Below are 15,075 nucleotides of genomic sequence, written 5' to 3'. Positions count from 1 at the left end.
GAGAGAGAGAGAGAGAGAGAGAGAGAGAGAGAGAGAGAGAGAGAGAGAGAGAAGAGGAATAGAGGAGTAGAGGAGGTCGGCCATGAGAGGGGGAAGGGAATGGAGGGGGGGGGGGAAGGATCGAGAGGACAGAGAGGGAGCAGGAAGGCAAGAGCAAGAGAGATCGGAGGGGGCAAGCAGCCCCTTTTATAGTGAGTCAGGCACACCTGGCTGTTGCCAGGTAACTGTGGGGCAGAACTTAGACAAAATGCTAACAGTCCTCAGCACTGTGTTTTATACATCCATCATCTTGGTATATGGCTGCTGTTCAGAGCCCATGCGGTGACTGGATTCCCTAAGTGAGTTAAGGCCCAGTCCAGGCCATCCAGCTGGCTGCCTTCTGTCCTCATTTCCCTCACAGCCCACAACCCTCTCCCATCCTGCAGGCCTCTCCCCTCCTACCTCATTTTCTGTCTTTGGTGGGGGGCATTCGAAAACATCAAACCCATTAGTGATCCAGGACTTCTCCTCCAGCTGATGCTCCGTGGCCCACTTTGGTACCTTCTCTTCCAGTAGAGAGAAGTGCACCTGGTCACCATCTTCAGCTGGCTGTGTCATGGGTTCTAAGGGCTGAGGTGACACTTGGATCATAGAATTGGAGAGGGGTCTCTCTGGAGGCAGTGTCTGAGAGTCCAGCAGCTCGGAGCCGGGTCTAAGGGACATCATGATAGGCCCTGGGGGTGGAAACAGGAGGCTGTGAAGAGGGCTGAGTGGCCACAGGTAAATGGGTATGGACACAGGCAGGCACTAGAAACACAGCAGAGGCTTCTGTAGACAGGCATGAACCCGTCCCACAATCGGGTACCTGCCTCAGCTCTCTCAAGGGCGTGAGCCACCCTGCCTGGCCTTGGCTTTGCTTTGTAAGGGCAGACCCAGTATCTTCTGGTATTTATCAAGAATACACACACATACACACACACACACACACACACACACACACACACATTTGACATCTTCAGGCAAGCGTTGCAGACACAAGAGATGGGATGAGAAGGGTCTGCCGAAGGGTCACACACAACTGAGAAGAGGCCTCCCATGCTCTAGGGATGCATGAAGTGAAGTGGGGTGCTGTGGAGGTGCAGATGAAGCCTGCATTGGCCTCCTTCTGCTTACAAGAATGGGGAAGAATCCAGCCAGGCCATGGTCTATTGCCTAGAGAATCTTGGGCCACAGAATAACCAGAAGAAATGGTGAGGGCCGTGGGGAGTATGGCTGAGGGACCCAGACACTCTGCAGTCACAGTGGCAGTTTGTTTATGGAGTGACATCCTCTTGACCAGAGGAGTTTAGGGACCAGGAGAGGGAAGCCTCTGCTCTCCTGATCATATTTAGCCAGTCACGGGGTTGGGGGCGGGGTTGGGGGCGGGGTTGGGGGGGTGGCAGGGCTGGCTGACCAGGAGCACAATCACAAAATAAAGATCCAGGTCAACCCTCTCAGCTACTCGGGACCTCCAGGACTTCAGGTTCCTAGCCTGCTCCCAGCCTCCCTCACCTCTGTTCATTCCGCTGAGCCACTCATGAGCTGTCAGGGAGGGCTGGGCCGCTGCCGTGGGTGGGTAGATGTCCTCTTGGTAGGATTCTGACTGTAGAAGAAATGGGGACAGTGAGGGTTGAGTGTTGGAGTCTCCCTCTCCCAAACCTTGCTGTGAGGAGCCCTGGCCAGAACACAAAGGTTCTTGGGCAGCTTAGGGACAGAGGTGGGACAAGACTCAGCATTCCAGGTCCCAGGGCCGTTCACACTCACCCTGAGAAGGGCTCCCACAGTATGGGCTGGTTTCTGGGATTCTGACACCCAGGGGTCTGTGTTCTTCTAGGTGGGTATCTCCCTGAGACAGGCCCACCACACTTACCCTCCGGGGTACAATCATGGACACCGGCTCGATGAGGCTTTTGGTCGTGATCAGTTTATAGAAGCGGAAGATCTCGCAGGAAGACACATCGAGACCTCTCTTTGGCATGATACCTGTGGCCAGATGGGCAAGAAGAGAGGAGAAATCCTGGCCAGGTTAGGGCTGCAGGGACCCAGTGGGCGGGGCAAAGGCAGACTGCACACCTACAGTCAGAAACTGCCCTCCCCCCCCTCCTCTGTGAACAGCTCCTGACCCTGCTGGGCTGCCCTGAGCCAGGAAACAGCAGATTCCATAATCGAGCACAGCCTCCCCCTTCAAGGTTTATTATTTTATTTATTATTATTTTTTTATTTTAGATGGATCCTGAAGTTGGTCTACCGTGCTCGAAGGTCCCTACTTCCATCCTCATAGGCCTAGAACCTAAGTGCTTATTTTGTATTTTATTTTTGAGACAGGATCTCACAGAGGCCAAGGCTGGCCTCAAACTTGTTTTGTAGCAGAGAGTGGCCTTGAACTCTTGACCCTACAGCTTCTATCTTTTGAAAGCTCAGATTACTGGTAAATACAACACAAATCCCCATTTGTTTTTTTGAGGCAGGGTCTTGCTGTTACATAATCCAGGCTGATCGTAACCTTCTGATACCCTGGCCTTGGTCTCCTGGGCCTACGATTACAGATGTATATCACTATACCTGGCTTTCTAAATGTTCCTAACATGGTCACTCCAGTTCTTTTTTATTCTTTCTTTTGTTTGTTTGATACAAGGTCATACATAAGCCTACCATGACCTCAAACTTATGATATGGATGAGGATGACCTTGAACTCCTGATCCTCCTGCCTCCATCGGCTAAATGCCTTACACTCTCAAAGGAATCTGGTAATGCAAGAGGTACCACCTTGGACTTCCAGAGCCAAGAGCCCCAACATGCCTTGCTTGTCATAACTCGTCCAAGCTTCAGTACTGATACTGGCATTAAGACACAGATGGAGACAGCTCACAGACCCCTTTGTCATCCTCTTTCTGTCAGATGTTTTCCTGCACCAAGGCCTAGCCCTGGTGCCCTGACCCCCACATGGCTTTGGAGCGCCACTCACCGATCCCCTTCTGCGGGTTGTAGGAGCGGTACTCAGTCAGGTAGGTCAGGTGGGGTTTCTCAGTGCTCACCTCGTAGTAGCGGATGTTGCCGTCTCCCTGGGGAGGGCAACCCAGAGTGTCAGAGCTGGGCTGTCAGTGCTGCACTGGCCCTGGTGACTACGCAGCAATATCCTGACTTTCAGAGTGGACAGCTGATGGACCCATATTATATAGGGATGCCAGAAAGCTTTGGCCTTGCCAGTTGTCAAGGCTAAGTCACTGACCGACAACCCCAGCCCACTCACGTCTCTCTAGTGCAGAAGCCCTAGGAAGATTCCCACATGACAACCACGAGGAAGTCAGGATGACTAGCCTCAGAGACAACCCTGGCTCTCGGCCATGGGGACATTTTCCATTGTTAGAGTCACTTGGAGGTGCCGATACTGGCATATTGAGTAGGGAAGGGGGATTCTAGATATACATCCCCACCTAAGGAGAGTTATTCTGCTTCAAATTTACAGATTCCCTGTTGAGAACCACCACCTGGACAGGAGTTTGGGAGGAACAAGCTGGAGTGGGTGGGGTCACACCAAAGCCCCAGCTTCAGGTGGCCCTAGGGAGCTAGGAAAGAAGGGAGGGCCAGGTGTCTTCTCCACCCTGTACCTCTGAGGATCCTAGGATGTTTTCTGGCCATCCACAGAGCTAAGCTTAGCATATTCCATCTCCAGTATCAGGAGTCCAGAGGGCTGCCTCCCCCCTGTGCCAGACTGACCTTCCCCACAATGTACAGCATGCTGGTGTCCGGGTCAAAGAAGGGAAACAGCACACCAGAGGAACCATCCAGGTCCTCCTCTGTGAGGGGCACAGAAAGGTTGTCCTGCAAGGGAAGGGAGACCGTCACTTCTGGAGGATCACTCCTGGAACCCCTGTTGGTCCTGAGATTCAAACTGCTGCCCTGGGTGTGAGTGTGGTTGTTGACTGAGATAGAAAGCTTGCTGTTCTATATGACATGTTTTGGAAAGACGTCCTGGTCCTCGAGACGGAGTCTGGGGATTATTCTGTGGAGGAAATGACATTTAAGCAGCACTGCCCCACCCCATTTTGTCAGCCCTTTATAAAAAGATTTAGGCATTTTTATTTTATGTGAATGGGTGTTCTGCCTGTTAGGTATGTCTGTGTACCACGTGCATGCTGTGCCGGAGGAGACCAGGAGAGGGTGTCAGACTCTCCAAAACTAGAGTTATAGTTGTGAGGTGCCACATGGGTGCTAGGAACCAAACCCTGGTGCTCTGCAAGTGCAACAAGTACTTTTTGCCCCTGAGTCATTTCTGTCAGCAATTTTGTTCTTGTTTTTAAAGATTTATTTATTTATCTTGTGTATATGAGTACACTGTCGCTGTCTTCAGACACACCAGAAGGCGCCATCGGATCCCATTACAGATGGTTGTGAGCCACCATGTGGTTGCTGGGACTTGAACTCAGGACATCTGGAGAGCAGTCAGTGAGTGCTCTTAACCGCTGAGCCACTTCTCCAGCTCAGCAATTTTGTTCTTAGCGAGCCTTTTTGAAAAGTATTTGAGACAGGGCTTCACTCTAGTCTATATTAGCCCTAAACTCAGAGCAATTCTCCTGTCTGGGATTGGTTTTTTTCTTTTCTTTTCTTTTTCTTTCTTCTTCTTCTTTTTTATTTTATTTATTTATTTTTTTGTTTTTTCAAGACAGGGTTTCTCTGTATAGCCCCGGCTGTCCTGGAACTCACTCTGTAGACCAGGCTGGCCTCGAACTCAGAAATCCGCCTGCCTCTGCCTCCCAAGTGCTGGGATTAAAGGCGTGCGCCACCACTGCTTGGCTTTTTTTTTTTTTTATCACTGAAAATCAAACCCAGGGATTCATGCTATTAGGAAAACTACACCACTGAACTACATCTACAAGTCTCTTTTAAAATTGAGAACTGAGAGATGGTATTGAGGCTGGCCTTGAACTCATTGTCCCTGTAACTAAGGCTTTCTAGTACAGAAGTTTTCACATGCCAGACTTGAACGTAAATATGTAGCTCTCAATCCTCCTACCTTCATCCCCAAGTGCTAGGTCTGACTTCCCATTTATTTTAACAAATGAAGGAGACAGATGGCTTTATCTAGCAGGTAGGTGGGAGGCCCTGCATTCTGTCCCCAGCACTTGAAAACACCTAACAGAACAGAACAGCCCACCTTTCATCCACAGTTGGTCTCTATGAGCACTGGACCTGCTCTCCCGATGTCTCCTGCCTTCCTCTAGCCCTGCCCTCCAGCCTCTCTTGGGACCCCACCTCCTTTCTGAATAAGGAGATGGGCAAGGTTGACTGTCCCACGGCTGTCCCACGGCTGTTACTCATTCCTGGCCCCCAGCCCTGCTACCTGCTGACTGTGGGTGTGAGGCTGAATGAAGAGGTACCCAAGTGAGTGAAGGGAGGTAGGGCTGGGCTGCAGGGTGGTGGAGAGGCCGGGTGCAAACTCACCTGGTCCCACAGGGCCATCTGCCGGTTGTTCCAGCGGGAGGTACCCGTGGATAACAGCTTCTTGAGGCTCCCCAGGAACAGTACTTTGTTGGCCCGGTGCCCCTTGTAGCTGGCTTCCTGGAGGGATAGGTGTGGTCAGTGTTGGTGAGCAGTGGGGAGGGGACTCCCAGCTGCAGGTGGGGTTCCTGCCGCACCACTTGACTCCTGTGTTAAAAGGCCTTCTTCCAGGAAACTGTCAAGTGAAATCTCCCATTCTATCCAGAGCTGCTTTTGAACCTTGGCCCTCTCCACTCTTTTTCTTTTTCTCTTTTAAGATTTATTTATTTATCTATTTATTTTAAAGATTGATTTAGAGTACACTGTCACTGTCTTCAGACACACCAGAGAGGGCATCAGATTCCATCACAGATGCTTGTGAGCCACCATGTGGTTGCTGGGAGTTGAACTCAGGACCTCTGGAAGAGCAGTCAGAGCTCTTAACCGCTGAGCCATCTCTCCAGCCCTCCACTCTTTTCTTGATACAGAGACTCATGATATAGCCCAGGCTGGCCTTGAACCCTCACTCTTCCTGTCTCAAGATTACAATAGGTGCCACCATACCCTGCTCCATAGTGATCACTTGCCCTGGGTGAGGCAGGAAGACATGGCTGTATACTGGCACTCCAATTGTCCTATTTAATTTCAATGAGGAAGGATGAGTGGTCCACTGCAGCTTCTGAGCAGAGGCTCAGAAAGCAGAAAGTACTGGCCTAAGGTGGCTCCTGACCCCTGGTCAGTGACAGAGATGAGGCACATAGTCAGCTCTGAGGTCAGAACAGGTTCACAGCCCACTTCTCTACACAGGCTAGTCATTTCCTTTCTCTGACCTTAGTTTTCTCATCTGTAGAGTAGACGCAGCATCCCATCAACATCCCCTCCCCATGATGCTGAGGCCAGCTAGGGAGGTGAGCCAAGCTGCTGACAATGCTGTCTGTCACCCCATTCTCAAAGTAGCTCCGAACCTCGGCCCAGCACAAACCTGGAGGACAGTCCCTAGTCGGGGGTCAATAATCCGAATCTTGCGGTCCTTACAGGTGGTGGCCAGCATGCTGCCATTGGTGTTGAATGACATGGAGAGGATCACATCTTGGTGACAGTTGATTGTCCTCACCGGCCCAGCAATTACAGAGTCCTTTGTGTCCAGGTTCCACACCATCACCTGCTCGGCAGAGTGCTGATTCTGAGCACAGTGGCCACTCCTCCCAGCCCACACAGTCACACAACAGCAGGCAGCGGTGAAACACAGTATTCCCAGGAGGGAAGATGCAGCTGGCAGCCAGGACACTCCTGAGGGGTGTGGCTGAGGCTGTATGCACAGCGGGATACTGCTGGGAGTCAGGCTGTCTAGTAGAAGAAAACCACCACTAGCCTTTGAGCAACAAAATGCTTATGCTGGGAGGACCTGGGGCGTGAAGTTTTCTCAGGAGTAGCACACCCCACTTTCTGTTCATAACCAGGGATGCCAAGGAGCCCGCAGCCACAGCCTAAGGTGTGAGTGGCACTTCCAGAGATGTAGCCACACACACACATCCTCTATGACAGATAAACAAGCATTTCTGACCAGAACCTTCCAACAGCTTCTGCTTCTTTTGGATCTGAGAGGTCCCTGAGGTGCCTCTGCAAATCCCAATAGAATCGGCAGAGAAGAACTGAAAAACCATTTGTACTGGCTGGTTTTGTGTGTCAACTTGACACAAGCTGGAGTTATTACAGAGAAAGGAGGCTCCCTTGAGGAAATGCCTCCATGAGATCCAGCTGTAAGGCATTTTCTCAATTAGTGATCAAAGGGGGAGGGCCCACTGTGGGTGGTGCCATCCCTGGGCTGGTGGTTCTGGATTCTATAAGAAAGCAGGCTGAGCAAGCCAGGGGAAGCAAGCCAGTAAGCAGCACCCTTCCATGGCCTCTGCATCCACTCCTGCCTCCAGGTTCTTACCCTGTGTGAGTTCCTGTCCTGACTTCCTTTGGTGATGAACAGCAATGCAGAAGTGTATAAGTCCAATAAACCCTTTCCTCCCCAACTTGCTTCTTAGTCATGATGTTTGTGCAGGACTAGAAACCTTGACTAAGACAAATTGATACCAGGGTCTCGGGTATTGCTGTGATAGGTCTGACCATGCTTTTGTTTGGAGGAATATGGGGACTTTGGAAAGCAGTGCAATGCTTTAAATGGAGGCTTAGTGGGCCTTCTCACGGGAATTTGGAAGACTTTGTTGCTGAGTGTGATTTGAGCTGTGCAGACTTGGCCCAAGATGTTCTAGTGGAGAAGAATTTCAGAATGTGGACTAGAGACTGTTTGTGTGGTATTTTGGTGAAGAATGTGGCTGCTTGTTGCCCTTGACTGAAGAGTCTACCTGAGTCTAAGGTAAAGAGACTTATATTAATTGCACTAACAAAGGAAGTCTCAAAAAAGCCCAGCAGAGACTGTATTATCTGGTTAAGTCTCATGAAGAGTATTTTGAACAAGCATAGCAAGCTGAGGAAGGAAAAACATAAAATCTATGGTTCGAGTACTAAAGGGGCACCAGGAAGGGAAGTAGAGCTGAGTCCTGTGTTCTAGGAGACAACAGATTAAGAGAGTGGGACCACCAACCCATTCTGTCTGTAGACTGGGGCTCAAGACACTAAGACCCAAGGAGAACCATGGGGCATTCCCATGTAAGTCAGAGATGAACTGCGACAGGCTCCGAGTCCCCAGTCCTGGGAATGGTCGTGGTCTCCAAGACTCATGGTCTCTGGGCACTAAGTGGAAATGGGGGAGTGTCCAGTGGGCCCAGCCCAACCCCCTGAGGCTGACTGCAGTGGACTGAAATATATCCTGATTCGGTTACCTAGAACCTCAAATGGGACTTCTCTGTCAACAAGCTCTTAACAGATGTAGTTAGTAGCCATGAGGTCACGACAAATGAGGGAGGCTTCTCAGTCTAACAGTGAGAGGAAGCAGGGACACATGGAGGCACACACGGAGGCTGTGAAGTAGAGGCAGAGACCAGGGTGATAGAGAGGTGTGGAAGGGCACTTCCCCAGGCCTGTGGAAGCAGTAGGCTGCCAACACTTTGCCTGAGCCTTTCTAGTCGACAGACTCTCAGAGAAGCTTCTAGAAGTGCCAGTGTGTGGTTTCCTATGTATAGGAGCCTCAGACTCACCTTGTAGTCATAGCCAGCACTGAAGAGAATGTTGGCAGTTGTGGGGTGCCACTCCACCAGCCCCACCCTTCGTGCATGACCTATCAGCTCCTTCCTGTAGGTTGTGAGGTTCCTTGTCAACAACTGCTTGGGGATGTTCCAGATCTTAATCTGGAGGGGAGACACAGGCAGGAGTGTGAGGGGGGGCATTTTGGGCTGTTGCTATCCTAAGCCATAGATTCACTAGTGCCTGGAAGAAGGACCTTGTTGTTGCTCTCCCTTGCCACCCCAACCCAGGGAAGCAAAACTGGAGACTTTCCAAAGTCGTTTACTAAGCAGGGCTGATCTTGACTAGAAGGCAGGCCTCATTCTCAAACCTGCCCCAGGGCCTTTGAGCATCACCATGACCTGAGCTGATGAGGTAGGGTGGACCCAAGATAGAAGGGGCTCCATGGCAAATGGTAAGGTCTCCACCACGGAAAAAACAACAGGGAACCACAGGGAAAGCTGCATGGGGACACGGAGCCCAGGAAGTGCTGTGTATTTGCTCTTTATGTGCAGCTGGGTTCTCGGTGGGTGTTCAGATCCTATCCCAAAGATACTTGGGTTTCCCATGCAGCTTTGCTTACAGCTCAGGAACATTTACTTCCTGGTTTTGGCCTTAACATCAGGCCATGAACTCTATTTGCTTTGTCTGCGGGTCTGGAGGGAGACATGTTTTGGGCTTTTGGAGGGAGAGGTGTGTCCTGAAGGAAGTGGCACTTACCTAATCCTGGGGAGGAGGAGCAGGAAGCACTTTGCAAGGAGCTTTTACAGGCACTGGGGATGTTGTCACCCAGCACCCCCTACCCCCATTTTGTCCCTTCCCATCCCCCAGAGCACTCAGAAGCCTTTCAGAAGACCTGGTAAGATGTGGTGGTTCACACCTGTGATCCCAGCACTAGGGGTCTACAGTGGGAGGATTATAAGTTCAAGGTCAGCTTGGGATACACTGTGAGATCCTGTCTCAAACCACCCCACCCCCGCAATTAAAACAACAACAATAACAAAACACCCCATTTGTGCCCCTCCAAATATCTTTTAGGGGATCTTCAGATCAGGCCTTAAAGGGGAGGTTTGAGGAGGGCAGCCATACTGCCCCACCACGTCTGAGGGTTGGAGACCAGCCAAGTTCTCAGGCCTGACCAAAATCTCATACGTGGAACTTTCTGCTCTGAGAGAAAGTCTTTAATACAACCCAGGCTGGCCTTGAACTTGAGCTCTTCCTGCCTCAGCCTCCTAAGAGCTGGGATTCCAGGTGTGCACCAGCACCCTGCTTTCTCAGTGTTCTCTGCCCCCCACCCCCCCACTTCCTTCCATAATGAATTCTCTTTCTCTTTTTGCCTCAGCTGTTAGGCGGCCCTGAGCTAAATTGGGAACTCAGTGGCTGCATCATGCATCACTGACGTTTCTAGAGATCCATCACTTCTGCTATGTGTAGCCATTTCTCTCGAGGGAAGTGGCACAGTTGGGGGACAGAGAACAGGGTCTGAAGCCTCAGTTTGAAGCCAGTTCTGCAGCCTGTGCTGTGTAACATTGGGAAAGTTGCTGTATCTTTCTGATTCCCATCTTGTCTATGAAACAGCCCACTCTGTAGGGTGCTGGGAAGGCAGACTGATAGTCAGAATACAGCAGGGTGACAAGAAATGCTGACTGTGGCTTGTATCCATACCCAATTACATTTTCCTTATGTATTCAGTGTGTGTACATGTACCCATTTGCCACTGGGTATATGGAGGTCTGAGGACAACTTGTCAGTTCTCTCTTGCCACCATGTGGGTCCTCGAGATCTGGTTGTCAGGCTTGGCAGGAAGCCCCTGCCCCGCCCACCCCCACTGAGCTGTCTCTCAGGACCATCCATACTTTAATTATTTGCTCATGACTGGGCCCTTTGTTTGAAGTTACAACCACTGTATCTTTGAAGTAGGTGCCAGAGGGATGAAAAATAATGCTGGACATTGTGTGGACAAAGTATGTGCTCCTGGCATGGGGCTTCAGCTCAAACTCACTGGGGGTTGGCTGTCCCAAAGATGGCTATGCTCTCAGCTTCTCAGGAGGTTGGACCAGGAGGATTGCTTGAATCTGGGAGTTTGAGATCACCCCCAGTGACACAGAGAGTTGGGCTTGGTTGGCCTCTTGGGGTGGTTTTGGGTCTATGTTCAACACAAGCCCCTTTCTTGATCCTCATTCATTCACTGTGACATGGAATGGCCTGATCTCTTCTGGTCTCCTCACAGCATGTCCAAACCCCTAAGGGTGGAGCTCCTGTAAGAACACTAGTCTCACTGGGTCTTCAGGAGATGGGCAGAAGCTATTACACCCATTTTACAGGAGGAGAAAGTGAGCCAAGTCCCACACACCCACCATGTCACCTCCAGCTCTCTCTTCCTTCCTGTGACATCACCTCAGCCTAGCGTTATGGAGACAAAGCCAGGACTGGCCCCTGATGGCAGGTTTGGGTGCCTGCCTTCCATCCTCCCCACCACCCCCGGCATTCCTCTGCTGGGCACTCACTGTGGCATCTTCAGAACAGGAGGCAATCTCAAAGTCATCGAAAGGATTCCACTTGATGTCCAAGACGTTCCCTCTGTGTCCACAGACCTTGGGGTAGTGAGGGTCCAACTTTCCAGTCTGTAAAACAGTGTCACAGGCAAGTATCAGGAAGCCGTCACAGCATCACAGGAGGCTGGTAGGATGGACCTTAGCCCCTCTCTCAGTCAGTCATCACCCAGTAAGTGGGAAAATATAAAGGAGATGAGCCGGGGCAGCATACCTTCCCACCCCTGCTGTGTGACCCTGGGGGAATCATTACACCTTTCTGAGTCTTCCCATCCTCCTTGACACAGAGGAAGATGTAATGGGTGTTTTACAGGCTGCACTGAGGACCATGGAAATGGTCTGTCCCAGTGTCTAGAGCTCAGTAGATGCTCAGTCTGGGCTTTTTCCTTCCCATGCAACAGCAGGAACTAATGTGGTACACCCCATTCTGAAAATGGCCTGGCCATTAAGTGCTGAGAGGTACCGTGTGACCCAGCAGGAACCTAGATGTATCCCTGAGAGAAATGGAAACATGGGTCCACTTGAGACTCATTCACTAGCATCCATAGCAGCACTGTCTATGACAACCAAAAAGAGGTGGCCGTCAAGATGCCCACCAAGTGGCGTGGAAAACTCAATGCACAACACGGTTATGCGGTGGAATATTACTCAGCTAGAAAAAGGAACATGGTGAACGATCCCTGAAAGCATTAGTCTAAGTGAAAGAGACGGACATGAAAAGCTACTTGTCAATGAGTGAGGGGGCACATACTGGGGAGGCCAGCTTGGACTTAAGCATAAAATCTGATATTAGTTAAGCATTGGTGGCGTATGGCTACTGTCCCAGCAACTTAGGGGGCTGAAGCGGGAGGGTCTCTTGGACCCAGGGACTGAAAGGAAGCCTGGTCACACACATGTGGGATGGTCACACACATGTGGGAAACAGGGTAGGGACTATACCTCAGAGGCAGAGCACCTGCCGGCATGCCGAAGACCCTGGGCTCAGTCCTTACCACGGAGGAAGGATGTGTACACACACACACACACACACACACTCAACAAATGTGAGTTGTGTCATTTGCTAACGATGTGTGAGGAGGTAGAAAAGGCTGCCATGCTCTATCAGATGGCCCTGCCTCCACTGTTGGAAGCAGCAGCCTCCTGGACAAGACAGGTAGGTCATGGCCCTTAGGCCTCCTGTAAGGGAGCAATCTTAGCTAGCAGCTCTTTGTCCAGCCTCCAGGCCATTCCCTGCACTGTCCCCAGAGTGCACTGGGCTCCCCAGCCCACCACATATATATGCTGTGTTGTTAGGGCTGGCCTTGAACTCATTATATAGGCAATGTATATTTTAAAAAGATTTTATTTATTTTATGTATATGAGAGCTCTATCTGCATATACATCTGCATGCCAGAAGAGGGCATCAGATCCCAGTATAGATGGTTGTGAGCTACCATGTGGTTGCAGGGATTGAACTCAGGACCTCTGGAAGAGCACCCAATCTCTCTAGGCCCTAGTTTTGTACTTTTAATCCTTGATTTTGCTTCCTATGTGCTGGGGTTATAGGCATGACCACACTATTGTTATTATTTTTTGAAAGCAAATTTCCATGTTTTTGGCACACAAAAAAGAAAAGGCATTTATTTCTGTGATCCCAGCACTTGGGAGGCAGAGGCAGAAGGACTGACTGTCCCTAGGCTGAACACAATCTGATCTACAAGTAAAGATCTAGGTCAGCCAGGACTATGATGTGAGAGCTCACCTTATATGATACGATCAGAGCTTCAAAATTTCTGAAAAGATGGTCCTTCTAGAATTAGCCGAGAATTGGTTCTAGAGTTCAAAGCATTTTCAGGAGTGTAGGAATGGTGAGCACACAGGCCAGGCTTTCTAATGCTGTACCTGTGGCAGGCATCACTAATGGATCACAATGCTCTCAAGCAGACTAGAGGAGGGATGTTCCCAGGGCCATTGGGACTCAGAGGAACTGAGTCGGGTCTCTACCCAACAAACTGAAGTGAACCTCTGGTAGACTTCCTGTGCTCTGAGGAGTTCTAATCTTCTCTGAATTGCCCTGGCTCCTACTTCCTACATTCTTCCCTTTTTTTGTACCATTTCCTGGGTCAAAGGGCATGGCAGTACAGAATCTTTTGCTATAAGCCTGATTGCTCTGGGCCTTTATCTTTGTTCTCTGGCCCAGAGCCATGCCCTCATTTCTGCCCTGCAGGTTTCGCAGGAAATGCCAATTGTCAGGTAGGTCTTGGGCTAACCCTAGGCAAGCTGCCAAGAGGCCACCGACACCACACCCTCACCTCCTGTAGAGTCTGCTGCTTCAGGGCTAGGTTGACCATCAGGGGCCCCCAGAGCAGAAGCCACACCAGCCCACTCTCCTCCCACTCAAGACCCAGGGCATTAGTGACATTAGTTGTCTGAAGCTATTGACTGGGCTGCTAAAGCCTGTCCGGGAGGGACAGCTATAATTAGGAGGAGGCCGGTTTTTACCTTTCTGTTCATTAGATCAGCACTCAGCCAGGGAGGGGCTTCTGGTTTATTGGGACACAAAGCTTTAAGTCAGGGGTGACAGTACTGCCTCTCTCAAACCCCAGCCAGGCCTGGCTGGTTACAGGAGCTGGCTGCCAAGACTGTGTAGGACTACAAGCCAAGGAGGGCTGCCTCTAGGCGGGCAGAGAGGGTAGGAGGTTAGGATCCATGTGAGGTACAATGAAGAGTTGGGGTGGGGCAGCTCCAGGTCCAGGTCCTGGGATGAGGAGAGCTGTATGGTGGGCCTGGGGAGCATGGCTCTACCTACAAGAAAGCTAAACTGCTTCAAGCTCCTCCCAATTGCAGAGTGGAGCCTGGGAGGCCTGGGTGGGAGGAGAACGGAGAAGTCACACAGTATAGCTGCGGTTCAGCTGACTCCTGCTTCCTGGGGCTGAACCTCTGCTATCCCGAGTTCACTACTGTTCAAACTGGGCCTCTGAGCTCTGCCCAGGGCCTTGGCTTCTTCCTCTACAGAATAGGGGAAGTGAAAAATTCACTCACAGTGTGTGTGTGTGTGTTGTGTGTGTGTGTGTGTGTTGTGTGTGTGTGTGTGTGTAGACATGTGCAGTAAGGGCTGAGAACTTGCCTGGGCATAAGGCTCTACAAACCAGCCCATGTCAGTCCACCTGAAGCCATTGCAAGTATCCATCTAAAGCTTTGTAGGGTGCTGGGGAGGGAACTTGGGTGTCATACATGCTAAGCTGCCTTTACTACCTCTGGGTTACGCCCAAAACACACCCAACTTTAATTGTTGCTTGGTATGTTCCAGAGCCCAGGGATATACTTAGTGTGAGAACAAACTGTTCTAATGGTGGGGGTAGAGTCAAATATACACACACACACTCACACACACACACACACACACTCACCAATATAGACACGTACACATGTGCATATACACAAGCACATACATGGATATATGCAAACATGGGCATACACATTTGCATATACTCATGCACACACTTGCTTATGTGCACACAGAAGACACACAGACAGACATATACATATATGTGTATACATAGTCACATATGGAAAGAAAGACACATGCACACAGATAAATACACATATATGCACAGACCCCACACAAACATGTACTCAGGAACACACACACACACACACATACACACACACACACACACTTCCTACACCAGTTTAAGAACCCAGTGAACTGCCTTTTCCATTTCTTCTAGACCAGCACTGTTATGGTGAACATTTGGACCCTCAGGCCCTGGGCCCCTCTGGTCCCCATGCATCAGTGTCCCAGGGCCTACCACCTGGGCTCTGTCTGCTTTCTCCCTTCTTCACCTCACCCCAAGTCCACATCCCTCATGCCC

General features: G+C 50.6%; 1 protein-coding gene across 4 annotated transcripts in view; it reads right to left on the bottom strand.

Annotated features, from left to right (window-relative positions):
- Coro2a (coronin 2A) overlaps window positions 1-15,075 on the bottom strand; it is a 53,653-nt gene that overhangs the window by 3,887 nt on the left and 34,691 nt on the right. For all 4 annotated transcript variants that reach the window (XR_003711787.1, XM_028770266.1, XM_028770268.1 and 1 more), the window contains exons 3-11: window positions 11,176-11,292; window positions 8,644-8,793; window positions 6,480-6,659; window positions 5,462-5,578; window positions 3,737-3,841; window positions 2,985-3,081; window positions 1,889-2,001; window positions 1,531-1,621; window positions 442-713 (exon numbers count right to left, since the gene is read on the bottom strand). Coding sequence is in view for 3 of the 4 variants with exons in the window: in XM_028770266.1 (XP_028626099.1) it covers window positions 442-713; window positions 1,531-1,621; window positions 1,889-2,001; window positions 2,985-3,081; window positions 3,737-3,841; window positions 5,462-5,578; window positions 6,480-6,659; window positions 8,644-8,793; window positions 11,176-11,292 (1,242 nt within the window). In the remaining variant the exon portion in view is untranslated. The remainder of the gene's footprint in view (window positions 1-441; window positions 714-1,530; window positions 1,622-1,888; window positions 2,002-2,984; window positions 3,082-3,736; window positions 3,842-5,461; window positions 5,579-6,479; window positions 6,660-8,643; window positions 8,794-11,175; window positions 11,293-15,075) is intronic.

The sequence above is a fragment of the Grammomys surdaster genome, unplaced genomic scaffold, assembly GCF_004785775.1.
Source record: "Grammomys surdaster isolate TR1022 unplaced genomic scaffold, NIH_TR_1.0 199, whole genome shotgun sequence".
Taxonomy (NCBI): domain Eukaryota; kingdom Metazoa; phylum Chordata; class Mammalia; order Rodentia; family Muridae; genus Grammomys; species Grammomys surdaster.
The sequence above is the reverse complement of the archived record's forward strand: the minus strand, read 5'-3'. Positions and strand labels throughout refer to the sequence as shown.